The sequence below is a fragment of the Bufo gargarizans genome, chromosome 1 (assembly GCF_014858855.1).
Source record: "Bufo gargarizans isolate SCDJY-AF-19 chromosome 1, ASM1485885v1, whole genome shotgun sequence".
Lineage (NCBI taxonomy): Eukaryota > Metazoa > Chordata > Amphibia > Anura > Bufonidae > Bufo > Bufo gargarizans.
In genome coordinates, this window is record NC_058080.1 from 351,668,544 (window position 1) to 351,684,699 (window position 16,156).

Consider the following 16,156-nt stretch of genomic DNA (forward strand, 5'->3'; position numbering starts at 1 on the left):
CCACCTTAATACAGTACACAGATGACCTTTTACTCTCCAATTCGGAGTTAGAAGCCTGCGAAATAGATTCACGGAGTTTATTAGACCACTTGGCAAGCAAAGGACACCTGGCCTCGAAGAAGAAAATCCAATATGCAAGTACCCAGGTAGAGTATCTGGGGTGCATAATAGAGGCAGGAGAGAGAAAGATCTCACCCGCTAGAGTCAAGGCAGTGACCTCCCTAAGCAGGCCAGGGGACAAAGCTACAATGCTGTCCTTTCTAGGGTCAATAGTGTATTGTAGGCAGTGGATTCCTGATTGCTCCCATTGGGATTCAATCCTAAGAAAAACTACACTCACAGAAGCACCAAAGGTAGTGGAGTGGACAGAGGACAGAGTAGAAGCCTTTGAGAGATTGATTCGGTCCCTGACCCAAGCCCCAGCCTTGGCCCTGGCAGATTATGGAAAGCCATTCCAATTATACTGTGTGGTATCGGGAGAAACCTATGCAGCGGTTTTGACACAGACACATGGGGGAAGAAACAGGCCAGTTTCATACCTATCGAGAAAATTACCTCCTGTAGTTCTTGGAATGCCTCACTGTCTCCAAGCATTAGCAGCCGCGGCCATGTCAGTAAAAGATGCTACTAAGATAGTCCATGGGAATGTAATGGAACTTTTCACCACTCATACAGTCTTGTCCCTCCTTCAAAACATGACCACACAACACATGACAGCTCAGAGACTGTCCGGATATGAGACCATATTACTCAGTACGGCAAACCTGGTGATAAAGACATGTCCAGACACCTCACCAGTGATAAGATTTTTGCATACACTTTTGAGACTTAAGTGTGAAGGTTCTGACGAACAAGTAGACCCAATACCTGAACACAGATGTGATGAAGTGATCTTGTCATGCACAACACCTAGGAAAGATTTAAAGGACACGCCACAGACTGACAGTATAGATGTTTTTGTGGATGGATCATGCACAAGACCAGATGACAGGACATATCAAACAGGTTACGCAGTGGTCATGCTCCCAAATCAAGTGATAGAAGCTGAACCAATTGTCACAACTTCGGCACAACAAGCTGAGCTGGTAGCGCTCACAAGAGCCTGTGAAATATTCGCAGGACATAAAGTAAATATCTATACTGACAGTAGCTATGCATTTGGAACAGTGCATGATTATGCATTAATATGGAAAAATAGGGGATATATCTCAGCAGATGGGAAGCAGATAGCGAATCAGAAGTACATAGATCACTTGCTACGTGCAATTCAACTACCAGAAGCTATAAGTGTGATAAAAGTGAAAGGACACTCTGCAAAAGGAGATTATCAAGCTATGGGAAACAACTTAGCAGACAGAGCAGCGAAAATGGCAGCCAAGAGAGACACGAGAAGGGAAAGCAAGTTATTATTCATGACAGATTTTGAAAGTGAAAACTGGGTGTCAGTAGTATATCAACTACAGAAGCAGTCTACCAGTGAGGATATCAAGTACTGGAAATCTCAGGGACTGCAGATGACAGGTACAGGTATGTGGACAAAAGATCGGATATTGGGGGTTCCCACTGCATCAGCACCGCTCCTAATATCCTATCTTCATGGTCCTGGACATTTGGGAAAACAATACATATCAGAACATTACAAGTCACTGTTCTGTACACACCAATTGCAGAGATTGATAGACGATCTGGTCGACTCATGCATGACTTGTGCACAGAATAATGTTCAAGGAAAAGCACACGGAAGACATGGGAATCTACCACCCCCTACAGGCCCTCTGCAAGATTTGCAGATAGATTACACACATATGCCAAAGCAACCCGGGAATATAAGATATCTCCTTGTAATAGTCTGTAGGTTCTCTGGATGGTGTGTAGCCATACCTACTTCAGGAGAAACAGCTGGTGTGACAGCTAGGGCATTGATAAATCAATGGATTTCAGTATATGGACTCCCTCGGGTAATTCATTCAGATCAGGGACCTGCTTTCCAGTCCAAACTAATACAAGAACTGACGAAAATTCTGGGTTTCCAGTGGAAACTAAATATAGTCTATCACCCACAAAGTGCAGGAGTCGTGGAAAGAATGAACCGAACCATTAAGGATAGGTTAAAAAAGGCCACTTCAGGAACATTGAAGGATTGGCTGAAATTTCTACCCGCCATTCTCTACCAAATAAGAACGACACCAAACAAACAGACAGGGTTCTCACCTTATGAAGTGTTATTCGGTAGACCCCCTAATACCCGTGAGGAACCAGATATTGACAGTAACATTTTTGCCTTGCAGGAGCAGTACGTGAAACATTTGGTAGGTATACTCTCGGAAAATCATGATAAGGTTGCTGTCACCTTTCCTCCTCTTTCCACAGACCCAACTCATCCATTCTTGCCCGGAGACAAAGTTCTGGTGAAACAACTGGCTGTCCGCCACAAGACTGGTCCAATATATCAAGGTCCATTTGAGGTTCTAAGAGTTGCTCGAACGGCTGTCCTTACTGACCAGAGTCCACAGTGGATACACGCCAGCCGGCTCAAGAAGACACCGGAAGGAGTCCTGAAGGAATTCCCCGGACAAGCATGAGTCCTTCAGACAAGATGCCTTCAAAGGAGATGACTTTGATCATACCCCCAAGCCTGCAAAATAGATATGAGCGATGGCTAAGAGGCTATCCTAAACCACTTTGTCCAGAGGATCCAAAGACTATGCAGGACTTGTATGAGGAAGAATTTATGTTCAGGGAGTATACCAATGAACTAGAGACAGAGGACTTAAAAGATCAAAACTTTCCTGAACCGTTTAGTAAGCAGATGATTCAGAGAATGAAAATGGTGTGTGGTATAAGGAATGATCATGTGGAATGGGATTCCATATGATCAAAGAGGGGACTGTAAGGAAATTATGTCTGTATCCACACACACATTTATATACATGTATTAATTCAGCCTTATATGCTTGTATTAAGATATGCAGAGTTCTTCTTTAAAGGAAATATTTTATAACACCAAGCCTAGTAACACAAGCTGGCAGGAAGTGGCTGTCTGAAGCTCAAAACCGCATGGCTAGAAAGAGATATGCATGCTTTGCAAAAGAATGCCACATTTATGAAGAAGGTACCTGGAGAGAAAACTGCTGAATGCATGACATCATAACTGCAGAAACATATATACTCATATATACCTTTGTACGCATATATCTAACATGTGCATTAGAGATATATTTTACACTTGCTATAATACTGGTTATATAAGCATCTTGTATATTGACGTTCACCTTTTGTGAAGGACGTTTTATCAGATAAATGTTGGTACAAAATAAACAAAGATAATTCCGCGAAATATTTGAACAAAGCGAAGGTCGACAAACATGGTGGTTAGATATCTAAATTCTAAGAATTATAAATGCGTCACATATGTACCTTGTTTCTGAGAAATTATCATGACTTTTTTACTTTGGCTGTATAAAGGGAAAATTTATCAATTCGCTACCTGATTGGACTAGACATGGGGGAGGTATACGCTAATTTTGTGGTTTGAAGCTATAAATTGTCTACGATGTCAAAATAAAGGGGCAGCCATTTTAAACCTATCAATGTGTATTGGTCTTCAGTGGTTGTCCGGCCGGTGATTCACACACAGACAAACCAGGGGCCCTTTCAGCGGATATAGGAAATGGCTATATTCTTTTTTTTTTTTTTTAACGTTAGCTGTACAATACACTGCAATAGTGTATTGTCAGTGACACTAATTCTGATCAGCGTGCGGCCTCTGATCAGAGACAGATAGAGGAGTTTGTCTGTTGCGTTTGTGTTAGATTGGAGAGGGTAGAATTTAGTGAAGGGGAGACAAATTAAGTACGAGTTACAGTAATCAAGTCAAGAATGGATCAGGACAACAATCAAGAAAATGTTGAGTTTTAAAATAAGTTTTTGAGGTATATGCAACACGAGCGGGGTGAGTGATTAAATATAGGGGGTGAATGAAAGATAAGTATTGAGCATGACACTGACAGTGAGCATGCTGCCGAGGTATTATGGTAGTGCCACACACAGATATAAATATCCGGTTTATGTAGGTTAGAAGATTGAGAAAACACAAGTAGTTACATTAAAAAAAAAATCTGTTTCAGATGGAAAAAGGACATAGCGTTAGAGACAGCAGACAGTCAGCATAGAGTTGATATTAAAAAACAAATCAAGTGATATCATGTTCAATAGGGGGGCTGTGTACAGAAAAAAAAATATAATTGGGAAGGACCTAGGACTGAACCCAGAGAAACCCAAACATCAAGAGGAAAATATGTACAGCCAGCAAATGATACACTGAAAGCAAGATCTGAATGGTAGGAAGAAAACCAAGAGAGTCGTATTCTTAACCCCTTAGTGACCACTGATATGTGCTTTTACGGCGGTCACTAAGGGGCCTTTGGCTGGGCTGCCGCATTTTTACACGAGAGCCGCGGCCCTGCTCTAACAGCCCGGACCAGCAAGAGTGCTGATCTGGGCTGTTTAACACTTTACATGCCGTGGGCAATGGCGCCTGCCGCGTGTAAAGTGGTGACAGAGGGAGCGGACTCGCTCTGTCTCCTATTGGCACCCCGCAAATGCAATCGAGGGGTGCAGGGCCGGCGCGACCTGTAAGGCGACCTAGGCAGCTGCCTAGGGCGCGCCGGCCCCGTGTGGTTAAAAAAAAAAAAAGTTTTTTTTATTTTTTATATTTTTTTTTAAGTACGGCGGGCCCTCCCCTGCAGGCCGCACCAGGCGGCTGCCGCACTGCCCAGAGAGAGGGAAGCGCCTCTAATGTAGCGTGGCCGAGCTCTGTTCGGTCCGTGGTACAGGAGCATTTGTTTTCTGTACCCGGCCGGACTGACAGGAAGTGCTCACTTAGTGTGCACTTCCTTTCAGTCCGGCCGGGTACAGGAAACAAATGCTCCTGTCCTCTACCTGGGGGGGAAAGAGTGACAAGGGACGGCCGGGTACAGGAAACACTTAGTGTGCACTTCCTTTCAGTCCGGCCGGCTACAGGAAACAAATGCTCCTGTCCTCTACCTGGGGGGAAGGGGGAAGAGTGGCAAGGGACATTAAGGCTCCATTCACACGTCCGCAATGTGTTTTGCGGATACACGGAGGCGCAAAACACGGAAAGCGGCAATGTGCGTTCCGCATTTTGCGGACCGCACATTGCCGGCACTAATAGAATATGCCTGTTCTTGTCCGCAATTGCAGACAAGAATAGGACATGTTCAATTTTCTTGGGAGATAAAGTAATAAAAAAACGCGAATCAGCCTTTTTTAAATTTTTTATGTTGCGCCAACTTTATAAAATATTTCAATAGTATGGGTGTTTTCGGCAATGCTCATAATGCTATTTTATGTTTCTTTTTATTTTGGGGGGGAATGAAGGCGATTTTAATTTGTTTTTTTTTCTATTTTCCAAACTTTTTTTTAACTTTTTGTTAAGTCCCCCAAGTGGACCACAACTTACAATCATCAGATGTAAACTGCTCTATTAGTCTGTAAAGAAATAACTATCACCGTTCAGTGCTGCCATCTAGTGGCCTAAACTGGGATATACTAACAATGAGCCTGGAAGCCTTGTACAGGCTGTGGCTTATTGATAGAACAGAGTCCTTTTCCCGATCTCTGCTGGGGGAAAGCGCGCCTGAAGATGAATCCCACGCTTCCGGTTTTTAACACTCTCAGATGCCGTCAGTGAGGGGAACTCATTGCTGTGAGGGGATGGGACATTTGGCGTATTCTCGGGCCATAAGGGTGAAGAACTGTGTGAGGAACTTTATGGGGTGTAAATCTGTGAGGGAGGGCCGGAATAGACAGAATGTAACTGTGTTGTTAATACATTATTACAGGATTTGGGGCACCACTTTTGATTTTGCCCAGGGCCACATTTCGTCTAAAACCGGCCCTGGGATTGCAAATGGTTCTGAAGATAAAAATAACATAAAATCGGACTCAGCATCACATACTATACACGGCTTTCTCCAGTTTACGGGGTGTTTCGGAGCTGACAGATTCCCTTTGAGGCCAATAAATTGCGGCATACCAAGTAGGAGTTAGTGATCTACAGTGTCATATGCTGCAGAGAGATCCAGGATAACAGACAGTAGTCACGAGTGTACTTAGCTGCCAGGAAGTCAGTTGTCACTTTAGTAAGGGCAGTTTCTATACAGTGTGGAAACAAGATTGTAAGAGGTCAAGGAGAGAGTTAACACAGAGATAGGGGATGAGGTGTTCTACAAGTTTACAAATGAAGGGGAGATTAGAGACAAGTCTGTAGTTGTGCAGGATGGGTCAAAAGTTGTTTCTTTTTCAGGAATGGGGGTTTGACAGAATGTTTGAAAAAGGAGTGGAAGATGCAAGATGAAAGAGGTTAAATATTGTAGTTAAGTGACTAATGACAGATGGGGAGAGAGACTGGAGAAGGTGTGAGGGACTAGTATCAGTAGTGCAGGTAGTAAGTCAAGAAGATAGGAGCCTGGAGACCACTTCTTCTATGGCTGGAACAAGTGTGGAAAGTGAACCAGAGGAGGAGCGGGAGGGAAGGGGAACACAATGATGCTTGAAGAGAGGGAGATAATTTCATGCCGAACGTTTTTAATTTTCCCTTTGAAGTAGGTGGCCAGATCTTCAGCAACGAGGTCAGTGATGGGCATCTGTACTTTAGGAATAAGGCGGGAGTGAAGAGTTTTTTTTGGGGGGGAGATAGTGAAGAGATGAGAGGGGTGAAATAGGTCTGTTTGGCAAAGTGGAGTGCAGAGTTATAAGTTCTTAGCATAAACTTATAATGGATGAAATCTTCTGGTGTATGAGATTTTCTACACAGGACTTCACTATTCCTGGAGCATCGCTGAAAGCAAATTCTTTGTGTGTGCAAGGGTTGTTTTTTTCTGTTTTGGGAGGTGGTGAAGAGGGCTCCCCTTCATCCATCGTGCTTTTGAGGGTATCAGAGTGGTGTGTTGCGGCTAGATCGGAACAGGAGAGGGAAGAGATTGGAGACAATGATGACTATAGAGTTTCTGCAAGTATCGTAGAGTCACTGCATTCTGTCAGTGATTTACAGTCAGGTCCATAAATATTTGGACATCAACACAATTCTAACATTTTTGGCTCTATATCCCACCACAATGGATTTGAAATGAAACGAACAAGATGTGCTTTAACTGCAGACTGTCAGCTTTAAACGTAAGGGTATTTAGATCCAAATCAGGTGAACGGTGTAGGAATTCCAACAGTTTGCATATGTGCCTCTGACTTGTTAAGGGGCAAAAAGTAATGGGACAATTGGTTTCTCAGCTGTTCCATGGCCAGGTGTGTGTTATTCCCTCATTATCCCAATTACAATGAGCAGATAAAAGGTCCAGAGTTCATGTCAAGTGTGCTTTTTGCATTTGGAATCAAAAGGAAAGGGACTGCTCATGATCCTAAGCATACCACCTCATCAGTGAAGCATGGTGGCGATAGTGTCATGGCGTGGGCATGTATGGCTGCTAATGGAACTGTTTCTCTTGTATTTATTGATGATGTGACTGCTGACAAAAGGCAGCAGGATGAATTCTGAAGTGTTTCGGGCAATATTATCTGCTCATATTCAGACAAATGCTTCAGAACTCATTGGACAGCGCTTCACAGTGCAGATGGACAATGACCCAAAGCATACTGCAAAAGCAACCAAAGAGTTTTTTTTAAAGGAAAGAAGTGAAATGTTATGCAATGGCCAAGTCAATCACATGACCTGAATCAGATTGAGCATGCATTTCACTTGCTGAAGACAAAACTGAAGGGAAAATGCCCCAAGAACAAGCAGGAACTGAAGACAGTTGCAGTAGAGGCCTGGCAGAGCATCACCAGGGATGAAACCCAGCGTCTGGTGATGTCTATGTGTTCCAGACTTCAGGCTGTAATTGACTGCAAAGGATTTACAACCAAGTATTAAAAAGTGGAAAAAAAAGTTTGATTTAGGATTATTAGGTCCTATTAGTTTTGGTCCCTTACCAAGTGGGAGGCACATATGCAAACTGTTGTACTGTCTACACCGTTAACCTGATTTGGATGTAAATACCCTCAAATTAAAACTTACAGTCTGCAGTTAAAGCACATCTTGTTTGTTTCATTTCAAATCCACTGTGGTGGTGTATAGAGCCAAAAATGTTAGAATTGTGTCAATGCCCCAATATTTATGACTGACTGACCTGACTGTACATGGTTTACTTCTTGTTTTCATTATCTTCCTGCTGGGTCTGCTAACCAAAGCCAGCATGCTTGGCCATTAATGTTTCACAGAGTTTGCTCCGCCTAACTAACATGGAGAGTGTAGTTGTAGGGGATGTGACTACTGCAGAGGGAATAGTGTGGCAAGCAGAGCACGCCCTGTGAAACATTACAGCACAAAGCATGCTGGGATTACTTAGCAAACCCAGATGGAAGATGATAAAAACAGGAAGTTCTGCATGTAAATATCCTGCCGAGAACAGGGGAAGGAAAGTCCTGACATGAAAATCAAGTATATGGAGCAAAAACATGCAGTGGAGGGACTCTGGGCAGGTAAAAAAATGGAAAGAGCGATATATTTTTAGTCTGCCTTTCAAAAACCATAACTTTTTTTAAATTTTTTTTATCAACATAGCCATATGAGGCTTGTTTTTTTACTACTTTACTACTTTGTGTTCTCATAACTGCTTTACGGTCAGTCGATGGAGCTGTGTGAGGGTTTGGTTTTTTGCAAGGTTAGCTATAGTTTTTATTGATACCATTTTGGGATACATGTAACCTTTTGATTGTTTTTACCCAACTTTTTTTTGTGAGGAAAGGTAACCAAAAAATGACAATTCTGGCATTCACTGTTCGGGTTAAATAATGGGATAATTTAATAGATTGGTTGTTATAGGTATGGCGATACCATCACAGTGTATAGGGGTATTTACAGACAGTCTTTTACATCCTTCCAGAGACAGGATGTTATACAGGCCGGTACACGGCACGGTTGAGTGCGTTCAGTGCACTGCACAATTCACAGGGTGCTCCTTCACTCTATTTAAATACTCAGAAGCGGTGGGCACTAATGATCATGGCATCTGAGGAGTTAAAGGGAACCTGTCACCGGCAATTTGTGTATAGAGCTGAGGACATGGGTTGCTAGATGGCCACTAGCACATCCACAATACCCAGTCCCCATAGCTCTGTGTGCTTTTATTGTGTAAAAAAAAACGATTTGATACATATGCAAATTAACCTGAGATGAGTCCTGTACATGAGAGGAGTCAGGGACAGAAATCATCTCAGGTAATTTGCATATGTATCAAATCGTTTTTTTTACACAATAAAAGCACACAGAGCTATGGGGACCGGGTATTGCGGATGTGCTAGCGACCAGCTAGCAACCCACGTCCTCAGCTCTATACCCAAAATCCCGGTGACAGGATCCCTTTAAGCTGCTGGAACCTGATTTAATTCTGATTCCAGCAGTGAGAGCAGATTCTGAGTATTCAGCCTAAAGAAACAAAGCCAAGTAGCATGTGACCACTATGGCCAGTGAATGGCTGCATCAGTGGACGTAGCAACATACAGGATGTCTCACTTCTGGTCCACAGGGGACAGGAAGCAGCAGGGATGGGACCCTCAGCACTAGAACAGAGCACCAATGAACAGGTAAGTGGCTTTTTTCTTCTTTAGGCTGAGCACTTTCGCAGCCATAATTCATTTCTGTAGGTCTGACAATGTTCCTTAACTTTTTCTAGTTAATGAGCCAACATGACAAGTGGCATTAAGCCATTTCACTTATTAAAAAGAAAAAAGATTACAGTACATTATATATATCCAAAAACGGGTGAGCAATATGAAGGGATTTGATTGCAACTAGTTTGGGGGGGAAGGTCAGTTCCAATGAGGGCTTCTTTCAGGGAGTAAGCACAGTATAATACGAAAACATCTGGGAAATCATTTCACTGAAGAAAGAAAATCCATATATTGGTAACATTTAGTTTTCTACATAAACTAAATCATTTGAACATACTAGTATCCCATTTAAATGGTTTTAAAGAGGACCCGTCACAATGAAAATGCAGTGCAATCTGCAGGCAGCATGTTATAGAGCAGGAGAAGCTGAGCAGACTGATATATAGTTTTATGGGAAATCAATTTCAGAAAAACTTGTTTTATTCATTGAGGTCATTACATTTCCTATGTAACCAGGAAATGTAATGACCTCAATTATGGTAGCGCCATCCTGGTTGTACACACTTTGTTGGGAGAGTCCCATTTTTGCTGTTTTGGCTAAGATATTTGTGGGATTGCTCCGTATGTACTATTAGTTTGCCAATATCCTAATATTATGTATTGTTGATGACTCTCGCAATTATAGACTCCCTCCAGTATTAATAATACCCTCACAGAGCCCCCAGTAGAAATAAGGCCCCCTATTTTTCTCCCAGTGGTAATAAAGCTCTCTACAGACCCCCTCAGTAGTAATTAGGCCCCCATAGTGCTCTTAGTAGAAATAAGGCAGATCTATATGTCCCTCTCTTAGAGCCCCCAGTAGTAATAAGAACGCCTAATGTCCCCTGGATTTAGAATACCTCTACAGTGCCCCCAGTATTTATACTGCCCCCACTGTTATAATGGTCACCCTGAAGTGCCCCCCAGTATTTATAATGCCCCCTGCAATTATATTCCTCTGTCCACCATACAGGCCCATGTAAATAACATCACACCATCTCTTCCACCCTCTCCAAAATACAGTCTTATGTAAATAACATCACTCCCCTCCCTTCAGCCCCTCCGACATACAGTCCCATGTAAATAACAATATTTCCCTCTCTCCGCCATAGATTCCCATGTAAATAACATCACACCATCTCTCCAGCCCCCTCCAAAAATACAGTCCCATATAAATAACATCAACTCCTCCCCAGCCGCCTCCAACATGCAATCTCATTCAGTCCCATGTAAATAACATTGCCCCCTCAACATTCAGTCCCATGTAAATAAAACAGCTACCATTAACATACAGTCCCATGTAAATAACACGGCCCCCTCCCAAGCCACCTCCAACACACAGTCCCATGTAAATAACAACCCTCCCTTCAGCCCTAACATACAGTAAAATGACCACAATTCCAGCATTGCTCTGCCTCTCCCTTCACTTACCTCTCCTCATGTAGCAGATCTCACCACAGCTTCTTCCCCCAGGGTCTTCTCCTCTTCACTGCCGTTCCTGCACTGGTCACATGATGGTGACATCATCGCAGGTACTTCTCAACCACTGCCTGTCACATGACCCGTGATGTCACCACAGGTCCTTCAGATCTTCCAGTGTATTAGACTCAATTGTATTGCTGTCCTGAGGATGGCAATACAGTTGTATCTATCAGGCAGACAGGACATTCAGGGCCTGGGACAAAACTACAGGGGCCCAGGCCCCGAATGTTTTAACCTAGCAATGCCCCTGATTAAATGTGACTATAACCCCCCCTCACCATAGAAATTCAACACTGAGATTTCAATGAACACATTACAAGTCTTATTGAATGTTTTCCTATAAAACTACACATCAATCTGCTCAGCTTCTCCATTTTTATAATATGCTAAATAAACTGCATGTTTGTGGTGACAGGTTCGCCTTAAGAAATAATTTTCTTCATTTACTTTTACAGTTTTAGATTATTTTGCTAAAAATAATCAAACTGACAAAATGTAATAGTGGTATAAAAAGATTTACCTGTGCAATATTATGAGATGGGGAATGATCTTTGTAGTGCGAAAATGGCTCTGTCGGTGACTGGTTTTCATGGTAGGAAGAGGTTTCAATAGATGACTGGCCTTCGTAAGAATATGATCTATCATAAGGTGAGGCGATATCATGGTAAGAAGGTGAATGCTCAACAACAGGTTCAGAAGAACGGGCTAGTGCAGGTTCTTGGAACTCCTCATCCAGCTCCTGGTCAGTATAAGCTCCCCCTTCAGCATCAGTCTCCTCATAGTCACTGTTAGCCCGACTGTCACAACTCAAGTAATCTGCAGACCCAACTGCCGACCCATTCATCAGATCCAGAGGCTCATTAACTAGAGTCGCAGCCTAAAATAAAAATATCTGTTTATTCTCAATTAAAAAAGTAAGTGTTGCTTTAAAAAAAAAAAATACATATTCCTGCACCCCAAGTCCCATGGAGCTTAAAATCTTCACCTTCTCTTCAGTAGTCCATATAGGTCTTCCTTGTTCTGTCCGAATAATTTCCTTCAAACTGGGAAGCCATGAGTTACTAGCTCCACTCAAGTTAATAGTCGCTTAAAAATAAATTAATGATTGTATATAAATACGAGAGTGACTAAAGAAAACCGTAATAAAAAGCAAACAATAAAGACAATATAAGAGGGTGAAGGAAGCGTGTGTTCACCTGTGAAAAGATGGGAACTGTTCTTGCGCAGTTTCACAGCTTGTGCATACAAACGCCGGGAGCTCTTCTTGGATTCTGGAAGTAACCATTGTCGCATTGCCTTAACCCCCTGTCTATTCTCTGGGTTGCAGAAGACTACAATTGGGTAGAACTGCACATAATTCAGGTGTTCCACTGCCGTTGGTGTGATGTCCAATAGTGCATGCTTATTCTACATGAGAAGGCAACATTTAGCTTGATATAGAAAGAAGTTCCCTGTTACACAACTATCAGTCACAGGTAGAAGGTCCTAATCCCATACACATTCCTCTGATGAACTTGAGCAACATTTGCAGCAATGCACTTAAAGTAAAATGTCTACTGAGCATCATTGTGTGCTTTTTAAAAATCTAAATACCGTGCATTTAAATCTAGGGTGGTGATCTTTTATCTTTATAATTGTTAGAGTGTTGCTTTATTTTTCACAGGGATTCAAATATCTTATACAGTGTTATATTTATAATGGACCAACTACAGGGACATTGTAAAAATAATACAAAAGAAAAACTTTAATGCATTTTTCCAGCTCTCTCCAATCCAGCATCACCACTCTGTCCCCTTTGCTGAGCTGCATCAGTGACATACTCTTATGGTTGCAACATTGATGCCCTGTATACCACTGACCTTAGCAATGTCATGCCTTACACTAAGGCCAGTGATTGGTTTCAGTGGTATACAGGATATCACAGATTCAGCCACAACAGGCAGCTCTGGAGTGGGTCGGGAAGGTTAAGTTTGCTTCTTTTTTTTTTCCATTATGTTAGAAATATCCCTGCGGTTGGCCCATTACAAATCTACCTTGGAAAACCGATTTAAATCATACATTCTGGCTGCCAGCAGCCACTAGTAAGAGGGTACATAAAAGTATACTGCATACACTGAACTTAATAAAAAAAACGGTATGCAGTAACCTCCTAGGCTCCCTCTAGTGGTGGCCACAGGAATGTCTCTTAAAAAATATTTTTTGTAAACATTTGAGAAACGTGTTTTGCATCTTAAGACATTTAATTAAATGATATATTGTTATTTCTTAATTAAAGGGTTTCTCTGAGATTATAATATAGATGGCCTATCCTTTAGTATCCTATCAATATCCTGTCACTCCCAACAACCCAGCCGATCACCTAATTGTAGTGGTTGTGCCTGGCATTGCAGCTCAGTCCTTTCACTTACCACTCTCAGCTACTAGAAAATGTACAAAACCGTATCCTGTAAACAATGAAGGGTATATGGCACTCACTGGAGCCCCAAAGCCCTTCAGTTTAAGTTTAAAAAAATAATTGGATGCCTCTGCGTCATATGCAAATTAGGTCCCTGATGTCAAAGAGGCAGAAACACAGCTGAAAGTATTCACATCCAACATCCAAGTCTCGTTTCTTCTGCTTCATTGATGTCCCTGAGAACAGAGATGGTCATTACACGTCCGGGAGAAATGAACAACAATGGCACACATGCCAGATTTCATCCCTGCTTGTAAAGATGTTCCCTGTCCTCAGAGATGTCAGTCAAGACAGAAGGTGCAGGATTTGGTCATTGAGACATTGGATTAGATTTACTATTAGCAAGACAGGTTTGACATCTAAACAGAGAGTCTTTAACCACTTAAGGACCACAGGTTTATACCCCCCTAGTGACCAGGCCCTTTTTTACAAATCTGCACTTTTGCCAGGGCAGTATAAAAAACCCACAAGTGACCCCATTTTGGAAAGAAGACACCCCAAGGTATTCAGTGAGGGGCATGGCAAGTTCATAGAAGTTTTTTTTTTGGGGCACAAGTTAGCGGAAAATTATTTTTATATTTTTTTCCTTACAAAGTCTCATATTCCACTAACTTGTGACAAAAAATAAAATTTTACATCAATTCGCCATGCCCCTCACGGAATACCTTGAGGTGTCTTCTTTCCAAAATGGGGTCACTTGTGGGGTTTTTATAGTGCCCTGGCATTTTAGGGGCACTAAAGCGTGAGAAGTAGTTTGGAATCCAAATGCATAAAAATGCCCTGTGAAATCCTAAAGGTACTTGGAATTTAGGCCCCTTGGCGCACCTAGGCTGTAAAAAAGTGTCACACATGTGGTATCGCCGTACTCAGTAGAAGGGCAATGTGTTTTGGGGTGTATTTTTACATATACCCATCCTACTTTTTGCCACAAGTTAGCGGAAATGTTATTTATTTTTTTCTTAGAAAGTCTCATATTCCACTAACTTGTGCCAAAAAATAAAATCTTACATGAACTCACCATACCCCTCACGGAATCCAAATGCGTAAAAATGCCCTGTGAAATCCTAAAGGTACTCATTGGAATTTGGGCCCCTTTGCGCATCTTGGCTGCAAAAAAGTGTCACACATGTGGTATCGCCGTACTCAGGAGAAGTAGGGCAATGTGTTTTTGGGGTGTATTTTTACATATACCCATGCTGGGTGAGAGAAATCTCTCTGTAAATGACAACTTCCTATTTTCTATATAGTTCTGGCAATGTGCGAATCCGAAAAATGCGGAAAGCACATTGCCGGTGTCCGTGTTTTGCGGACGGACGTCTGAATGGAGCCTTACAGGGGGGTGATCAGGGAGTCTATATGGGGTGATCAGGGGTTAATAAGTGACGGGGGGGACCACCTGGGGACCAGGTAGCAGGTATATCAGACGCTGTTAACAAAACAGCGTCTGATATACCTTTCTGATCATCGCGCGCGCATGTTCACAGGAACCCTCGGGTCTCACGAGATGACGCCTTTCAGCGTTAGTGAGACCTGAGAGAGCTGCCGCTCTGACGCCTTTCGGCGTTAGTGTGACGGCAAGCGGTTAAAGGGGATTTCTGTGAATTCAATATTGATGAACTACCATCAAGTGAATGGGCCTGAGCTGCAATACCAAGTACAGCCGCTATACAATGTATGGTGCTCTGACTGGTAAGCTGTAACTATACTGCAGCACTCACCAGAGGCACTGCTAATCGGCAGCGGTGCAGAGTCTCGGACCCTCACTGATCAGATACGGATGACCTATCCTGGAGGATAAGCCATCAATACAGGACTCCCAGAAAACTCCTTTAAGCCAAAGTTTACTTTATATTTTCACAACAGAAATGTGGGCACATTTCAGTGCAAAATTTCGCATGTTAGGTCACACATACTTTTCAGCTAAACTACGTCCTCTCGTCCAGCATAGTAAAAAAAAAAAATATATATATATATATATATATATATATATATATATATATATATATATATATATATATATATATATATATATATATATATATATATATATATATATATATATATATATATATTTAAAGAAAAAATGGCGGCACTGGTGCTTTCAGTTACAAAAGATAGGGTGCACGTCCCGAGGGGAATAGGCTTCTTACCCCAATTAGTAAATCCGGAAAAACGAGAGGCACTCCAATGATGAAGAAATAGTGAACCTTTATTCACCCAGGTGCAACGTTTCGGCTCTGCTCTTGAGCCTTTTTCAAGCATAAATACAACTCCACAACACAGCCTTAAATACAGGTGAATCAATTAACAAATAGATCATGTGGTCATACTCCACCCAGTGGGTGTGACAAAATCGTAACCATGACAGAATGCAACACTGTGAATACATAAAATTATCCTGTGCAAACAGTGCAATTATGAAAACATAAATTACAAGCCATGTAAATAATACATCTCATACATATATTATGGCTTCAGTGAACAGTGATAATG

General features: G+C 42.1%; 1 protein-coding gene across 7 annotated transcripts in view; it reads right to left on the reverse strand.

Annotated features, from left to right (window-relative positions):
* The window catches only part of TJP3 (tight junction protein 3), a 108,749-nt gene that overhangs the window by 24,020 nt on the left and 68,573 nt on the right, over positions 1-16,156 (reverse strand). For all 7 annotated transcript variants that reach the window (XM_044268646.1, XM_044268640.1, XM_044268652.1 and 4 more), the window contains exons 17-19: positions 12,405-12,615; positions 12,194-12,294; positions 11,729-12,085 (exon numbers count right to left, since the gene is read on the reverse strand). In XM_044268646.1, the coding sequence (XP_044124581.1) occupies positions 11,729-12,085; positions 12,194-12,294; positions 12,405-12,615 (669 nt within the window). The remainder of the gene's footprint in view (positions 1-11,728; positions 12,086-12,193; positions 12,295-12,404; positions 12,616-16,156) is intronic.